Below are 17,692 nucleotides of genomic sequence, written 5' to 3' on the forward strand. Positions count from 1 at the left end.
AAAGAAGCATTGAAATGAAAGGTGTGAGACCATGGGTTGTACTTGTGACCTGGTCTCTTAACAAGTGTGGTGATCTTGCATGAATTACTTAAAACTCTCATCTGTAAAGTAAGGGAATAGACTGATATTTTCTAAAGCCCCAGTGGCGCTATCGATTTTTAATCGTCTAATATCGTTCCTTAAGTCATAGATTGGTTCATTCAACTATATGAATACCTTCAATGAACATAATAAAGGACAGTTTCTGCCCTCAAGGAGTGTATAAGTCATGGGAAAAGTGAAGTCTCTACCCATAGCTTCTAGGTGCTCATTCATCCATTCAAATTCTAAACAAAGGTCACAAGGAGCTCAACAAGAATGAGAATGGAAAGGAGAAGGAGAAACTCCACAAAAGCTCTTAGAGGAAAAAAAGAGTATTGTCTCAGTCCACCAAGGTTTATTGAGTGATCCCTGTCTGCTAGGCACTGTGTTGTGTGTTGAGCTATAGGGATCCTGGAGTGACCCAGACAGATCAGGCCTCTAATAAAGCTTACTTGCATTCTCCGTGGTGAAGAAAAACAGATTAAGAAATAAATGAAATCCAGATTGTGATAAATTTTAGTAAGGAAACAATGGTAATACACACACAGACAATAACTGTGTGTGTGGGGGGGGGTGGTGAGATGAACTTTCATTAGCATAAAGTAGAGGAAGAAGGCTCTTTGGAGACAGTGAAGCTGAGACGAGGGCAGATGAGAATGACAGAACAGACGGACTAGTGGTCCCTCCATTGGGAAGTGGGTAAATACTGACGCCGAAAGGGCTGGAGCAGAGAGACCATCTGCCAGGCTGGAGCTTACAGAGCAATTTCTTCTGGAAAGTTCAGGATTAAAGTAGTTCTCAACCAAGGGTGGTTTTGTCCCTCAGGGGACACTTGACTACATCTGGAGACATTCTGGGTTGTCACAAATTGGCAGGGAGAAGAATGACCGCGGAGGTTTAGAAACCCTGCACTAAAAAACTATCGCAGCCCAATTCATGGTTTTAGTCATTTCATTATGTTATTAACTCATGTTTTTACCAGCTTGGATCTTTTTTTCCTTTACTGCAGAAACAGAAAGTAAAAACAGGTGTCCAGAGGCCCCATGCTTCATCCACTCCCAAAGAAATCCCATCGCAGAGGTTCAAGGGGGACTCCACGAACCTTCGAGAAACTCCACAAGGCAGTGGAATACGTCTGAACGCGCGACGACAAATCGATGTTGAAAATAACGCAAAGTTGGATCGATGCCAGGGAAGAAGTGGAGATGCCTCAAGGGGTGACACCTCTGTCTCTGGACCGCTAGCTCCCGCTGCCGGCTTCCGCGAGGACACCCGTACGCCAAGCACCTAGGCTCTAGAGGCTTCTCCCCGACACCGCCCTAAGCTGGTCTCACGCCTCTCTGTCCTGGTCCCCGTCCAGGCTCGCATTCACCCCGCGGCCCTTCCGGCTCTAACCCGGCCCCGCCCCATTGACCCCAGGTCCCTCTGGGCCGGCCAGGACCTCCGCGCCGCCGCCTCACCTGGGACAGCAGGCGTCTCCTCAGCGAGCCCCACGGGAGACTGTCCTCGACGTACCGGTTGCCCAGGTGCAGCGGCCCCGCGCGGAAGGCCCCGTCGGGGTCCGTGGGCGGCGCCGCGAGCCCAGGGCGGGTCCCTCAGGCCCGGGAGCGCGGGGCCAGCCCTCAGAAGGGCAAGAAAGTCGGCAGCAGGGACACGGCGCCGGCGACGGGAGGCTGCGTGGCCTGAGAACCAGCGCGAAGGAGGCCCGCCCCAGAGGACGCCGGCGCTGAGGGGGCCGAGCCTGTCAGGGGTCGGTTAGCGGCCGCTCACCCCTTTTTGCATATTCATGAAGCCGAACGAGGCAGACCGCCCAGGCAAGCCTTGGAGAGATCATGCATTATTCATGAGGCAGCGTCTCGCCCCGCCCTCAAAGGACCTTATTGACTATTCATAAGCCTAAGCGGGTTTGGGCCGGAAACGGCCGTTGGGTACTCACGCTCCTGAGAGAGGCGTCGACAGCTGAAGTGAGGGCTGTCCAGACGCAAGGAGAAAGACAGTGCTTGAGCATCGTCAGTTTTCCTAAGGTTAGGTTAAATTTTTTTTCCCTTTCCTTTTCTTTTTCCTTGAGGCTTTAAGTTTGATTTGAAGGTATTCCGCAGAGGCCCGAGGTTCTCTGAGGAGAAGCGGGAAGGCTGGCACTGAGGAAGAAGACTAAGGGAAGCTTCTAGATTAACACCCCACCCTTCCCTCTACTCTCACCCTCAGCGCTCGAGTTTTGAAAAATTTCACGTACAGGAAGGGAGGACGAAAAAAAAAAGAGTGGGGAGAATTTTTCTGCGAACACCCGCATTCCCGCTATCAAGGTAGCTCTTGAATTCAGATTTCAATGGGAAAGAAGCAATGAGTCTTGGTGAGGAAGCAGCAGCGGTAGTTAGCGAGTGGCCCAGCACTGGGGTCAGGCCAACGACGTCTGTGCATTGCTGGGGGTTGGGAATGGAGCTTTGGGGTGACGTTGGGTAGGCCAGGTTTTCGCCAGCCATGGAGGTGTTCCACCAGGATCCATGCGTGGCGCAGAGCAAGAGGTGACAGAGGTGGGGATGGGTCCCCACGGAGTCATCTTGGCTCCTTTGCCACCTTTTCCAGGACGTGCCCTTTAATCTCTGTGGACTTTAGGTCCCCGAACAGTACAAGGGCGAAAGTGTCTTGAAACGCAAGATTAGCCAATCACCGACATGTGTTCAGATGTGCAGAGCATGGGACGGAGTGTTTTCACTTCACTTGGCTGGTGAAAACAAAGATAAAGTTCGGTCCTTGTCCCTAAAAGAGTTTTTTATTTAATTAGGCTGATAGTCTCATATCTCCCCCATTGGATCATCAATCTCTTGAGATGTGAGTGATATTTTACATCTTTGCAATCCTACATGATGTCTGGTACATTGTAGTCACCCAGTAAATTTTGAATGAATGAATAATTGAGGTAGCCCGAAGAAGATATTAAAAAACCAAAAGAGCATGAACAAATATCCGATTAATATAGTGGAAAACCATTTACTCTGAGTGAGCGTGGAAAAGGGGAATTATCAGAGCCAAATGGAATTTGTTAAAATGGTGAATAATAATTTATGGAAGCAAACTCTGTGAAGCCTCTGAATAACTGGGTGACCTCTGACAAACCAACTTCTTTTGTTGGACTTCATTTTCCTCTTCTTTATAGTTTTACATTTTACGTTTAAATCCATGACCCATTTTGAATTATTTGTGTGCAGTGTGAGATTTAGACTGAGAGTTTTTGGTTTGGGGCGGGGGGGGGGTTGTTTTTGTATTTTGCCTACAGAGATCCTGTTGTTCCAATACCATTTGTTGAAGAGACTATCCTTCCTCCACTAAATGACTTTCCTTTTCTTTAAAATAAAGGGATTAGATTATCTTTAGAGGACATGTCCTTTCCCTTCCAAATCTATGATGCTGAGCCCATTTATGTCAAAATGTACTTCCTTTGTGTAAAGCCATCCTTCATATCAGGCAAGAAAGCTCATCTAGTTGCATTTTAGAATTCAGCTATTAGATATTGTTCATTTGATATAAAGGGAATTTTCTTGTTAAAAAATGGTTTTGGAAGATTGGGAAAGATGGGTGGAAATCATTAGGAAATCAACTATTATTGTCTTTGTGCAAACATGATAAAAGTGGTTTTTACTTCACTCAGAATGGCCAAAATGGGGGGGGGGGGGGCAAGAAGTGGCTTAGGCTTTAATATACTGAGCAATAGCTGGTTAATCTTTATTTAAATCTTGGATTCACTCGTAAAAGGGTAAAATAGTAAGCAATTGTATCAACATTTTAAATAGGGCAGTTGAGATGTAAGTCAAGAGGTTAGCCTAGTATGAGTCTTTTTATCTGAGAAAGTACATCTTGCCCTCCCAAGATCATAATTCTTGTCACAGAGTGAATATATCGAGTATAAGAGTGAATGATATTGATGCCCTGTGACATTTCAGATATTTGTGGGTCAAATATGCAAGCAAATATATAACTGAAAGACATTTGAAAGTTAGAGTTTTGTTCATAAAATCCATAATTATTATGAAATCTCTCCTAAGCTTTTAGATAATGAGTTAGAACAAGGTGATTAAAAAACATCAGAGTTATTCTCTTTGAGTGCATGATCTGTAGTGTCATACCTCCTGGGGCTGTCAGCTTGTGAGCTTTCAAAATTAAGCAGAGTTTGTACTTGAATAGGAGACTTCCACAAAACACCTGCTCAAAGAGAAAACAACAGTAGCAAAGGAATAATTAGAGGTTGAAAAGAGCCTGGCTATTTAAAAAAATCATTTAGATATGTTTTGCCTTTCTAAAGCAAGCTCATTCTAGAACAACAGAAAAAGACACTACTGTACTTAGAAGTAAGCAAGCAAGCTCCACAACTAGGAAAGCACTGGTAGTGCATCATTTTAAATGGAATGCAAGCAAAAAGGAATTTCATTTTAGGGAGTCATTGTAGAAAAACTCCTAAATTGTGAGCAAAAATTTCTTAAGTTTTATTCTCAGTCTGCCAGTGAGTGTTTGACCCTGAGTAAGTGAGTTGATTTCTCTGGACCTTGATTTCCTCATCTAGAAAATTAGATGTTTGGACTGGATGACATTTAAAGTTCCTCCTATCTCTAATATTCTGTAATTCTTTTCTAGATACTTAATTCTTTCTCATTCTTGTAGTACTTCTCTATTGACCCAGCAAATATTTATTGAGCATCTATTTTGTTCCAATACTGGAACAATGCTGAGGTGCTGAGGATTCAAGAATGAGCTGAACCAGACATAAAAGGTGACATATTACATGATTTCATTTATATGAAATGTCCAGAATAGGCAAATCCATAGAGATGAAACATAGATTAGTGGTTGCAAGGGGCAAGGGGGAGGGGAGAGTGGGGAGTGATTGGTAATGGGCATGGAGTTTCTTTTTGGGAAAACAAGAATCTTCTGGAATTAGTAGTGATGGTTGCAAAACTATGATAAAACCCATTAAATTGTACCTTTAAGGACACCTTTAAAAAACAAAGAATGAGCTAGACAGACACAACTTTACTTTCATGTTAGCTTACAATGGGGTGGGATGGATACATAAACGTAACCGTGATACTGTATATATTACAATGGGCACATAACCCAACTTGGTGGTGGTGGTCATCAGGGAATAGTTCCTTGAGAACAGTATACTAAGCCAGATCTAAGAAATAAGTAGGAATTGAGAATGGAGGAGAAGGTTTCAGGGAGAAGGAATATTACAAAAGCCTGAAAGCTGAAGAGAATATGGTTTAGGGTAACTAATGTTAGTAAGAATAACTGATGCATAAAATTGTGACGGAAAATGGTGAGAGATGGGACTAAGGAGGCATGAGCGAGATATTGAAGCCATGGTAAGGAGTTTGGATTTTATCCTGAGGGCAGTGGGGAGCCTTTGAAGAATTTCAGTCTATGGAGTTACATAATCATGTTTGCAATTTAAAAAGAAAACTCAAAAAAAAAAAAAAAGAGAAAAAGAAAACTCAGACTGCAATACAAGGGAAAGAATGGAGAAGGGCAGGATCAGTGACAAGCAGACTGGTGGTTATAGCAGTCCAGGCAAAAGATGAGGCTAATCTCATCTAAAGCAGAGATAACAATAACATGTGTAAAGTGAGGAATGGACACATTTGATAAATGTCTTTTTTTTTAATTTTTATTTATTTATGATAGTCACACACACACACACAGAGAGAGAGAGAGAGAGAGAGGCAGAGACATAGGCAGAGGGAGAAGCAGGCTCCATGCACTGGGAGCCCGACATGGGATTCGATCCCAGGTCTCCAGGATCGTGCCCTGGGCCAAAGGCAGGCGCCAAACTGCTGCGCCACCCAGGGATCCCGATAAATGTCTTTTTTTAATGATTTCATTCATTTATTTATGAGAGACACAGAGAGAAAGGCAGAGACATAGGCAAAGGGAGAAGTAGACTTCCTGTGGGGAGCCTGATAAGGGACTCGATCCCAGGATGCTGGGATCACAAACTGAGCCAAAGACAGATGCTCAACCACTGAGCCACCCAGGGGCCCCAATATTTGATAAGTATTAAGGAGACTGGATGTGGAAGTGAGGCAGGGTCAGGGTTGAGTTATAGTTTTTAGGCATGAACAATTAGGTATTTGATATCATTCGCTGAGCTAGGGAACAGAAACAGGATTTTTGGGGAAAAGAACTCACATTTAGGTGTGTTGGGAACATCAAAGTGAAACTGTCTTATAGAGGTATAGATCTCTAACTCCCCATAGAGATCTGGACTCCTGACATATAAGAATTATTAGAATAGATATAGTAATTGAAACAATGGGACTGTATTTGTTCATCCAGGGAGTATGTTTAGAAGTAAGGGGGGGAAATGGAGCTCCTGAGCACCACACACTAAGAAATGGGCGAGGGAAAAGTCTGAAGTAGATGATGAGAAGGAACAACTGGAAGGCTGGAAGAAAACTAGAAGTTCAAATACTAACATAAGATTTTTAAAAATGAACATGCTTTGTTACTTATAATGAAATATTTGTCAGACAGTGTTCCAAGTGCCCTGTAAATAATGACTCATTTAGTCCTCACAACAGATCTATGAAGCAGTTACTATTACTATCCTTATTTTACAGATGGGGACACTGAGGCACACAACTTGCTCAAGATGAAATGGCAAGTTAATTGCAGACTAAAATTTGATTGTAGGCAGTGTGGCTGAAGAAGAGTGTGTGTACTTAACCATTATACTATGTATGCTCTCCAGATGAACACATGCTCAGATAAACACTATAAGAGCCCTGAGAGGTTGGATTTATTGTTTTTATTTTATAAAAAGGAAACTGAGGCCCAGGATGACTATGTGATTTAACCAAGTCACAGAGCTACTAAGTAGTTGAACAGAATTTGGATCTAGATTCCTTAACTCCAAAGCCTCTTTCCACTACATTGTACTGCTGGTTCTTTCTCTATTTATATATATACACACACACACACACACACACACATATATATAATTTAACTTTACTTACTTTATAAATGTTAATTCCTCAAGTATTTACCAAATGCTAATAGTGACTAGCTTTGAATTCTTTTTCAAAAGCAAGTGCCCTGATTGTCTCAGAGTTTTCAGTGATAGTATCAGATTAATCCAGGTTATCTGTACATTCCAATATAGATGTAATAATGCATTATATTCTAATTGGCTGATGCTTTTTTTCAGGTCTTGATTCTCTAGAAATGCCATCAGAATGTCTTACCATCATAGAAAAAAATTTTTTTAAAGTTTATTTATTTAAGTAATCTCTATACCCAATGTGGGACTTGAACTTACAACCCCAAGATCAAAAGCTACATGCTTCACTGACTGAGTCATCCAGGCACCCCATAGAGAAATTGAAAAAAATTAATGTAGTGGGGCCCCTAAGTGGCTGCTGGTTAAAGGCCCAGCCCTTGATCTCAGCTCAGGTCTTGATCTTGGAGTCTTGATTTCAGAGTCATGAGTTCAAGTCCTATGTTAGGCTCCACATCGGACATAGAGCCGACTTTAAAAAAAGAAATCAATGTAGAAATCTAAAAATTCTTCTTATTGTGATATATTGTCTCTAAGGCTAATAACTACCCCAGTAGGGAGTCGTTTACATGGTTTAATGGGCCAGAACTAAAGCTTGGACTCTTGTAGTTACATATTTTGCTCATTTTATTTCTTCAAGTTTTAAGGGAAGCAATTGATGTGTTGAGTCAGATTTGAAGGTTATACACAGAAATGAAGGCTATATTCTGAAGTCAACAAAAGATATCTTGGAATCTTTAAGGACTGAAGAACTATTAGGTGGTTTTCAGTATCCTATAAGATATTGTAAAAGAGTGTCCCCTAGTGCTACTCTGAAGAAGTAATTTGAGAGAAATTAAATACTGCTTGTTTATAATCTCTATCACCATCTTGTGGCAGTGTCCTCAAATGATTCTGCCTTCTTTTATTTGCAAAATCAACCAGGATCTTGCATTAACCTATACACCAAAAAAAGTCACAGGTTATCCTGGGTGATCCAGAATGGAATTACTTTAAATGGGCTATTTTATAAATATCTTGGTCAGAATTCCATAAAATGTTGAAAAGAAGCCCCAGTGAATTAAATTAAGGACTTTGGGGGGAAAAAGGGAAATTTGCTTCTTTTTTTATGCTAGTGAAGCAATAGGAGTGAAAACTAGCTGTATCTTTTTACAATTTAAAGTCCTTCTGTTTTAATTTTTTGTTTATAGTAAATTCTACCCCTAATGTGGGGACTCAAACCTGTGATCCCAAGGTCAAAAGTCACACGCTCTACCCACTAAGCCAGCCAGGTGCCCCCAAACCAGATGTATTTTTAATGTTAATGGTTTTATGGTGTTAAAATACACATAATACAAAATTTACCGCTTCACCCATTCTCAAGTATATAATTCAGTGCCACTAAGTGCATTCATGGTGTTATACAACCATCACCCCATCCATTCCTAGAAAATTTTCATTATCCTGAACAAAAACTGTGTACTTTTTAAAAACCCGATTTTTTCCACCCTTCAGCTCTTTGTAACCTCTATTCTTTCTGTCCCTATGACGTTGACTACTTTGGGTACCTCTACTTCATATAAGTGAAATCAGGCAATATTTGTTCTTTTGTGTCTGGCTTATTTTACTTAGCATAATGTTTTCAAGGTTCATCCATGTTGTAGCATGTATCAGAATGTCATTCCTTTTTAAGGCTTCTGTATATCATTGTATTTACCACATTTTAAAAAACCCATTCAACTGTTGGTAGACATTTGGGTTGTTTCCACCTTTTAGATATTTTAAATAATACTGCTGTGAACATTAGTGTACAAGTATCTGAATTCCTGCTTTCAGTTCTTTGGCGTATATACCTAGAAGTGGAATTGCTGGATAGTATGGTAATTCTGTTTAACTTTTTCAGGAACTGCCATACTGTTTTTTATAGCAGCTGTATGATTCCCACCACAATGCACAAGGGTTCCAATTTCCCCACATCTTCACCAACATTATTATTTTCCATTTTGGGGGGATAGCCATCCTAATGGGTGTGAAGTGTAAACTTCTACTTTTGAGTTACCTTTGAAAACCAATAACAGGGGCACCTGGGTGGCTCAGTGGTTGAGCATCTGCCTTCGGCTCAGATCATGATCCTGGGATCCTGGGATGGGTCCAGCATCAGGCTCCCTGCAGGGAACCTGCTTCTTCCTCTGCTTATGTCTCTGCCTCTCTCTGTGTGTCTCTCATGAATAAATAAATAAAATATTTTTTAAAAAGAAAGAAAGAAAACAAATAACACATAAAGTTAATTCAAGAAATGTTTTGAGCCCCTGCTATATACAGAACACAGTTGCACTCTAAGGAAATAACAAGGATGAATAAAATATATCGTATCTTTAGGTGATTTACAATTTATTCTTCTCCTTCATATGTATTTGGGAACAAGCAAATCAACTTAAATTCTCACTGGGTGGTTGAAAAAACCAATCCAGAGATCTTATGCCAAATTTATGGAAAATGAGTAGTGGAGATAAAAATGTTTATTAAACTAATTTTCCAAAGAATACAGTCAAATGCTAATTATGTAGTTCTTTAGAAAATTCACAACAAATATTATGTCAGGCAAAGTCTAATTTTTTTCCCACCCCCACAGGTCTGACTTGTTAAAAGAATCCTGGTACATTACTACAATGGCCACTGCTCAGCTCTCTCACTCTATCAAAATTCATAAGGCATCTAAGGTAATTACTAAGAATTAAAGGAAAATCAATAACTATTTAGTGAGTTAGTTCAGAATCATGACTTTAATCTTTGGTGTTTTTTTAAAATAGCAGTTTTGTCAGTTAATTGGCACATATTTTATCAGAGTATGTCTACATTTTAACTGCCTAATCGACTGAGGATGTTCAAGAAATTAGAATACATTCCTACAAAGTAACTTAATGGATGCTTGTTTCATGTTTATGTATTTAGGTTTTCTAGAGTAAAAGAAATCAGAAACAAAAGGATGTTTAAAGAGAATGATTTCTTGTTAGACATTTACTATCAAGCAATTAGGAAATTTCTGATATGCACTGTGATGTAATTATAAGGGCTGAGGAGAGGGGAACACCTGGGTGGCTCAGTGGTTGAGCATCTGTCTTCCACTCAAGGGGTTATCCCAGGATCTGGGATCAAGTCTGGCATTGGGCTCCCCACAGGAGCCTGCTTCTCGCTCTCCCTTTGCCTATGTTTCTGCCTCTCTCTCTCTGTGCCTCTCATGGATAAATAAATAAAATCTTAAAAAAAAAAAAAAAAACTGAGGAGAGAACACTGACAGGAACTTGGAGGAGAGAGCATGCCAGAGTCAAACAACCCTCCTGAGTTCATAAGGGCAGGTGTATCTTGCCCCATGACATTCATTAATGAATCATTCACTTATTAATTGAGATCTCAATATTATATAATGTATATACATACATGTGTGTATGTGTGTGTGTATATATAAATACTACACACACACACATACACACACATATATATATATAATGGTGTTATTCTCTGAGAGAATAAAATAAATCTTTATCTTCTAGTTTAGAATCTGGTAAGGGAAATAGGATTTAGAGGAGTTACGCCAATACACAAAGCAGTATATGTATTACATATATGTGAAAAAGAGTAAAGCAATATAAATTACGGGAATTTAGAGACTTTATATAGACTTGAATGGTTTGTGTATTACTCATGTAGGAAATGTGACTTAAGATAGACTTTGAATAATAAAAAGGATTTGAATAGAGGAGAGAGAAGAGAATTCTATGAGGAAAAACTATCAATATGCTTTGGCTCAAAATGAAAAATGATTATGGCATATTTTAGAGAATAATGAAGAACCCATCCTTACTGGAGTTGAGGGACATCATGTTGGACAGAAGTAGGAAACAAAATTGAATGGGAACTTTGGAAACAAATTAATATGGATCGTAAAAGCCAAGCTGAGGAATTTATACTTTATTTTTCAATCAGTGGACAGTCAGTGGGTTTGATCAGGAACATGAATAAAATTGTTTTAGGAATATTCAGCTGTAGTAAAAAAGGACAAGATTCAGGTTGAAGAAGAATTAGTGCAGAGAGAAAGCAGTCATCTTTCTGGGTCAAATTCAATATACTCACTGGATTCCTGATCTGATTTGATTTCCTAAGTGGGCTTCTTTCCTGGAACAGTGGGGAGAATGCTGAACTGGGTATATGAATTGCAATCAGCTTGGGTGTTATTTTTCTCACTGTAAATTAGCAAATTAACTTTTTGATATAAACAGATCCTTGTAGTTTGGACTGCAGGAACTACTTTTCCCAGTAAATTTTAAGTGACTGTATGATTTTTCTATTTAATACTTAAAGCAATAATAATAACATTTATTTCAGACTTACATGTACTGGGCACTGTGCCAAGGGATTTATATTATTATTTCAATTAAGCCTCACATTAAGGAGGATGCTGAAGTACAGAGAAGTAAAGTAACTTGTCTTAGGTAGTGTAACTTGACAGCTAAGCTGTCAAACAGCACTTATATCATTAGCACACTATATTGTTAAAATAACTTATAATAATATTTTCTATTATCAAGTCATAGTATTTTTATGTATTAGACTTTTTTTTTTTTTTTTTTTTTTTTTTTTTTTTTTTTGTGTTTTTTTTTTTTGTATTAGACTTTTACAAAAACATTGATGATGACCCTTAAAGTATTAGATCAGTTGAGCTAAAGTATTAGATCAGTTGAGCTAAGAAAAAAAAATCCCTGGAGTAGAAAAATAATAGAACTCTAGAGGGATTTTCCAACTATTGATCTTCATTACTACAAATGGCCTTTTAGAGTCTATATTAAAAATATATGTCTTTATACTTTCAGGTTATTTAATTTTACAAATGGTTATTACTCTAGTACCGCCTCTGAGTTTTGGCAAGTTTTCAATAAATTATTATATATGCATGCCATGCCAGCTATTACCCAATTACTCAAAAGAACCTTAATTTCTCAGGATCTGTGGGTACAAAAAACAATTTTCTATAAAATTTTACATGCGGGATCCCTGGGTGGCGCAGCGGTTCGGCGCCTGCCTTTGGCCCAGGGCGCGATCCTGGAGATCCGGGATCGAATCCCACGTCGGGCTCCCGGTGCATGGATCCTGCTTCTCCCTCTGCCTGTGTCTCTGCCTCTCTCTCTCTCTCTGTGGTGTGACTATCATAAATAAATAAAAATTAAAAAAAAATTTTACATGCACATGCATATACACATGCACACGACATTCACACCTAATTCTCCTTCAGCTTCAATTTTTCCTACTTCTACTATAGCTTAACATTCCTAAAACGATTACTTTACTCACTCTCCTGATCAAACTGAGTTTCCAATGATTGCAGAATAAAGCATAAATTCCTTAACCTGGCTTTTAAGATCCATACTGATTTGTCTTCCAATTTCCTTTCATACATGCAAGAGTAATAATTTTATTATATATTTTTAACAACTGAATATGATATAGTTTGATCATTCATTGCGACTATATGTATACCAAAGAAGAACAAAGCTTATATAGCAAAATCATGACTAGAATGTCTTTGGAATACAGATACAGAAAGCTTTTTTAGGGGGTGCTTGGGTGGTTCCATCGGTTAAGCATCCGATTCTTGGTTTCAGCTCAGGTCATGATCTTAGGGTCTTGAGATTGAGCCCTGTGTCAGGTCTGCTTGAGATTCTGTCTTTCCCTCTTCCTCTGCCCCTCTCCCTTCAAATAAATAAATCCTTTTTAAAAAAATATTTTATTTATTTATTCATGAGAGACACACAGAGAGAGAGGCAGAGACACAGGCAGAGGGAGAAGCAGGCTCCATGCAGGAAGCCCGATGTGGGACTCGATCCTAGGACCCTGGGATCACACCCCAAGTCAAAGGCGGACACTCAAGTGCTGAGCCACCCAGGCATCCCAATAAATAAATCTTAAAAAAAAAAAGAAGCTTTTTGGGGGGCACATGGCTGACTCAGTTGGAAGAGCATTTAACTCTTGATCTTGAGGTCATGAGGTCAAGCCCTACATTGAGTGTAGAGATTACATAAATACATTAAAAGAAAGAAAAGCTTTTGGTCATAATTGGTGAATTACTGAAAACTACATATGAAATTAATGATGTACTATATGTTGGCTAATGGAATTTAAATTTTAAAAAGTGTTATGCTAAAAAAGGAAGAAAAAAAAAGCTTTTGGGAGTTCTTCATCAAAGGCATATTTGTGGGTCATACCTGCCTCTAAGTAACAGAATTATTAAAATTTCAACAGTAGAAACTGTGTAGTATAGTAAAAAGACCTGAATTTGACTAAAATAATCAGAGACTTAACCATCCTGACTTCTGACAGCATAAAAGTAGTAGTTTCACCTACTTTTGTATTTTATATAAGTGAAATCGGTAGTAATAATTTTTATCTGGTTTATTTTGCTCAGATTTATGTGTGAGAGTCATCAGTATTGTTAAGAACAGTTGTAAAAAAAAAAGAACAGTTGTAGATCATTCTCATATCTGTATAATATTCCATTATGGGGATATATTACAATTTGTTTATTCATTCTTTTGTTATTGGGCATTTGGATAGTTTCCATTTGGGGTCCATTACAAAAAAAGCTGTTATAAATGTTCTTTGGTGAGCATATGTATGTATATCTGTCAAGTGTATACTTATGAGTGAAATATGGATCATAGAATATGTGTATCTTTAGCTTTAGTGGATACCACTAAGCATATTTTCCAAAGAGGTTGTACCCATTTAGTATGCTCCTGTAAACAGTATTTAATAAAAGTTTTGACTGATTCACATCTTTATCAACATTTGATATTTTCTGATTTTTAAAAATATTAGCTGTTTTGTTAGGTATGTAGTGTTCTTGTGGTTTTATTTTATTTTTTTAAATATCAGGGAGAAGCTATTCTTTTTAAAAAAAATCTTATTTATTTGTTCATAAGAGACAGGAGAGAGAGAGAGAGAGAGAGAGAGAGAGGCAGAGACATAGGCAGAAGGAAAAGCAGGCTCCCTGCAGGGAGCCTGATGTGGACTCGATCCTAGGACTCTGGAATCAAAGGCAGATGCTCAACAACTGAGCCACCCAGGTGCCCCTCATTGTGGTGTTAGTGTGCATGTCCCTAACAAAGTTTGAGCATTTTTTTTTTTAGGGAAAGGGAGGGGCAGAGAGAGAGAGAGAGAGACAGAGAGAGAGAGAGAGACACTCCAGATCCAGCATGAAGCCTGACACAGGGCTCGATCTCACAATCCTTGAGATCATGACCTGAGCTGAAATCAAGCATCGGATACTAACCCACCTGAGCCACCTTGGCGCCCCATTTGAGCACTGTTTACTGGCCATTTGGATATCCTGTTTTGTGGAGTGTCTATTCAAGTCTTTTATCCATATTTTTCTTTTTGAGTGTCTATTTTTTTCTTAGTGAATTTTAGGAATTCTTCGTATATCCTGGATATGAGTCCTTTGCAGATGCAAGTATTGAGAATTCTACTCCTAAGCGAGTTGCTTCTTTGAACAGGAGTTCTTAAGTTTAATATAATCTAATTCATCGATATTTGGAAAATACTTTAAAATTAAAATGTATTGACACAATACCAGCTGGAGTTCATGAGACATATTTTGTGTTTAAATTAAATAAGAAAGCAAAAAGCAGTCTCAGACTAATTGTGCAAAAATGATCAAAATTTTATTTTTATACATGTACACAGTAAATACTGAATGTGGCAAACATATGTTGAAATGGTAACTCAAGATGCAGAACAAACTCTCAGCAAATATTCTGTATTGTATTTAGTAGACATTTTTTTAAAAGATGTATTTATTCATTTTAAAGAAAAGGGAGCAGAATGGGGAGGGACAGACGGAGAAGGAGAGAGAATCCCAAGCAGATTCCGCATGGATCCCTATGCTGGGACTTGATCCCATGACCCTGAGACTTAGAGCCAAAGCCAAAAGTTGGACACTCACCTGACTGTGCCACCCAGGTGCCTCTAGACAATTCTTATATACTGAACTAAAATTCATGCATCTGTCTTATGACATTCCTAATATGGCATATGATTTCTTAAGGCAGACCTTCCAATCATTTAAGAATAACTATAAATTTTTCAATATATCATACACACATTATAAAATTTAGAAGGAAACTATTGTTAACATCCATATATTTTGTAGAAAGTTATCTGACATTTTACAGAACCTCAGTATTCTACAGAACTCTAGCTTCAGCAAAGCACAAAAGTATGGAGATACATGGTAGTAGAATAGTAAATGAATAGTGGTTCCACATAGCTAGAGTGAGGTGCATAGAAAGGATAGGGAGTAGGGGCAGAGAAGAAGGGGTTGGCAGATGAGGCAAGAGAGCTAGGCAAGGATAAGACTGATAGTTCGCAAATCCAATACTGATACTTGAACTCTATCCTGCGTGAACACTGGTCATGTTGTAATACAATTTGTATTTTTAAAGTTAATAATGATGGTGATATGAAGGACAAGAATGAATGAGAGTTGTTGGCAGGGAGATCAGGGACTACAGCAGTAATAAAGGAAAGAAATAAGTATGCCCTGAGTCAAGGCAGTGGCAGTGAGAAGGGAAAGGAAAATATACATTTGAGGATTCCTTAAGAGAGAATTATAGGGGATCCCTGGGTGGCGCAGCGGTTTGGCGCCTGCCTTTGGCCCAGGGCGCGATCCTGGAGACCCGGGATCGAATCCCACATCGGGCTCCCGGTGCATGGAGCCTGCTTCTCCCTCTGCCTGTGTCTCTGCCTCTCTCTCTCTCTCTCTGTAACTATCATAAATAAATAAAAATTAAAAAAAAAAGAGAGAGAATTATAGGATTTAGTGATTGGAAATGGGATATGAAGGAAAAAGAGAAGCCAAAGATCCCCCTATTTCTAGCCTGAATGATTGGAATGGAAGCTGATTGATTTGTCTGACAATAAAATTTGGGATCAAGTGTCAATTAAAGATGATTGAGATAAACTGAGTATGAGGGGTCTACAAAGTGGTCTAGATACAGATGTTCACAGAACAGAAACATAGAAGTGGAGCTCAGAACAGAAGACTTGAAGTCTCCTCTGTGTAGGCTATAGCCAAAGCAGTTAGACTAGATGAGATTACCCCAAAAGCAAGAACTATGCAAAGAGAAAAGGACTAAAGATAGAATTTAAAGGGCAGAAAAAACTGGAAGAAATAAAAGAGACTGAGATAGATATGGAGGGATGGATGAAAAATCAAAAGAAGACAGTGTTATAGCAGCTGAAAGAGAAGAGGAAGGTTTGGGCAGAAGTGTCAAACACTGCAGAGAAGTTACACAGTAGGAAGGACAGAAGAGATCAAAGACAGGATGTACCTGATAACTCTGGAGAGAATAGTATAGAATGGAGGGTATAAAAGACAGATTGCATTGTATTCTGAGGAGTGTGTGAAAGGGAAGGAGATTACGTAAAAAAAAAAAAAAAAAAAAGTAGGGCGGGGGGAGGAGATGATAGTAATATTCCAATTTTGCCTCAAACCCATGGATCATCGTGAAATAAATTATATTAGTCTTGAATTACTTGGTAACTTTCCCTGCCTTTCTGCTCTGCTTTGCCTATGGATATCAAATTTAATGCAATTTTTCAAAGCTGTGTTTCCTTTTGATTATCTTTAAAAGTATCAGATTTGAAAAAAAAAAGTATCAGATTTGAAGTCTTGAAAAATCTTTCTATCGTGTCTGTGGTAATGGCATCATGGCTGAATATATTAAAGAATACTAATCTTTTTCATCTTTTTTTTCCCCCAGGAAACAGTTTTTCCATCCCAAATCACTAATGAGCATGAGTCATTGATCATGGTGAAGAAGCTTTTTGCTACTTCTATCTCATGTATAACATATCTAAGAGGACTGTTTCCAGAGAGCTCTTATGGAGAACGCCATTTGGATGGTAAAGTTTAACTAAGTGGTTACCTTGGCTGTTGCAGTCCTTTCCTCTACTTGGCAGGAATAAACCTTTCCTTTCTCAGAGAGTGTGCTAATTCCAAGTCATGGCTTGTTCTTCAAGATCAATTTGCTAATTCATTTTCCATTTTAATTTCAGTATGTTTAGTGGTTTTACTTATAGGAATCATTAGTTCCTGGCTAGATACCAAATGACAGACTGAGAAGAAAAGAAATCTGTATAGACAAGCCCAGTAATTCTTAACCATACCTTTAAAAGCAACAGCCAGATAAAAATCTATTTGGGTAGCTGTAGATTTGTGCTATTTTGTGTCTCAGTTGAGTTTGTTCTTTAAGGTATACTTTGGCACTGAGGCAGTTTAATGGAGTCAGGTGAAAAACTCTTCTTCCTGTTAACACATACAAATATGCTGAAAGAAAAGCATATTCATGCCAAACCCATTTGTCGATTTGCATGATTATTCTAATCAGTGCCTTTCTTTTCTCAATTGTCTCCTAACTTTACTCCTTTTTATTTCTTGTGTCTTACACTGATGATCTTATTTCCTTATATTACAAATTGTTTTGGCTCCTTTCCTTCTCTTGTACTGAAAAGAAAAAAAAATGTACCTAG

The 17,692-nt window shown here is 38.7% G+C and overlaps 1 protein-coding gene and 1 long non-coding RNA gene across 8 annotated transcripts in view; one reads left to right on the top strand and one right to left on the bottom strand.

The window, feature by feature from the left end:
* Positions 1–1,817, bottom strand: part of LOC125753708 (uncharacterized) — a 61,070-nt gene extending 59,253 nt beyond the window's left edge. For 2 of the 3 annotated variants that reach the window (XR_007406123.1, XR_007406121.1), the window contains exon 1: positions 1,542–1,769. This is a non-coding gene — a long non-coding RNA (uncharacterized LOC125753708). Of the gene's footprint in view, positions 1–1,541 lie in introns of all 3 variants that reach the window. The other variant, XR_007406122.1, reaches the window with a different exon arrangement.
* Positions 1,818–1,830: 13 nt separating this feature from the next.
* Positions 1,831–17,692, top strand: part of HORMAD2 (HORMA domain containing 2) — an 88,775-nt gene continuing 72,913 nt past the window's right edge. For 3 of the 5 annotated variants that reach the window (XR_004809445.2, XM_049101713.1, XM_035706461.2), the window contains exons 1-4: positions 1,831–2,105; positions 6,693–6,732; positions 9,741–9,828; positions 16,924–17,065. Coding sequence is in view for 4 of the 5 variants with exons in the window: in XM_049101713.1 (XP_048957670.1) it covers positions 6,725–6,732; positions 9,741–9,828; positions 16,924–17,065 (238 nt within the window). In the remaining variant the exon portion in view is untranslated. Of the gene's footprint in view, positions 2,106–2,270; positions 2,385–6,692; positions 6,733–9,740; positions 9,829–16,923; positions 17,066–17,692 lie in introns of those variants that run through there. The other 2 variants (XM_025474518.3, XM_025474519.3) reach the window with 2 other exon arrangements.

This window comes from Canis lupus, chromosome 26 (genome assembly GCF_003254725.2).
Source record: "Canis lupus dingo isolate Sandy chromosome 26, ASM325472v2, whole genome shotgun sequence".
Classification (NCBI taxonomy): domain Eukaryota; kingdom Metazoa; phylum Chordata; class Mammalia; order Carnivora; family Canidae; genus Canis; species Canis lupus.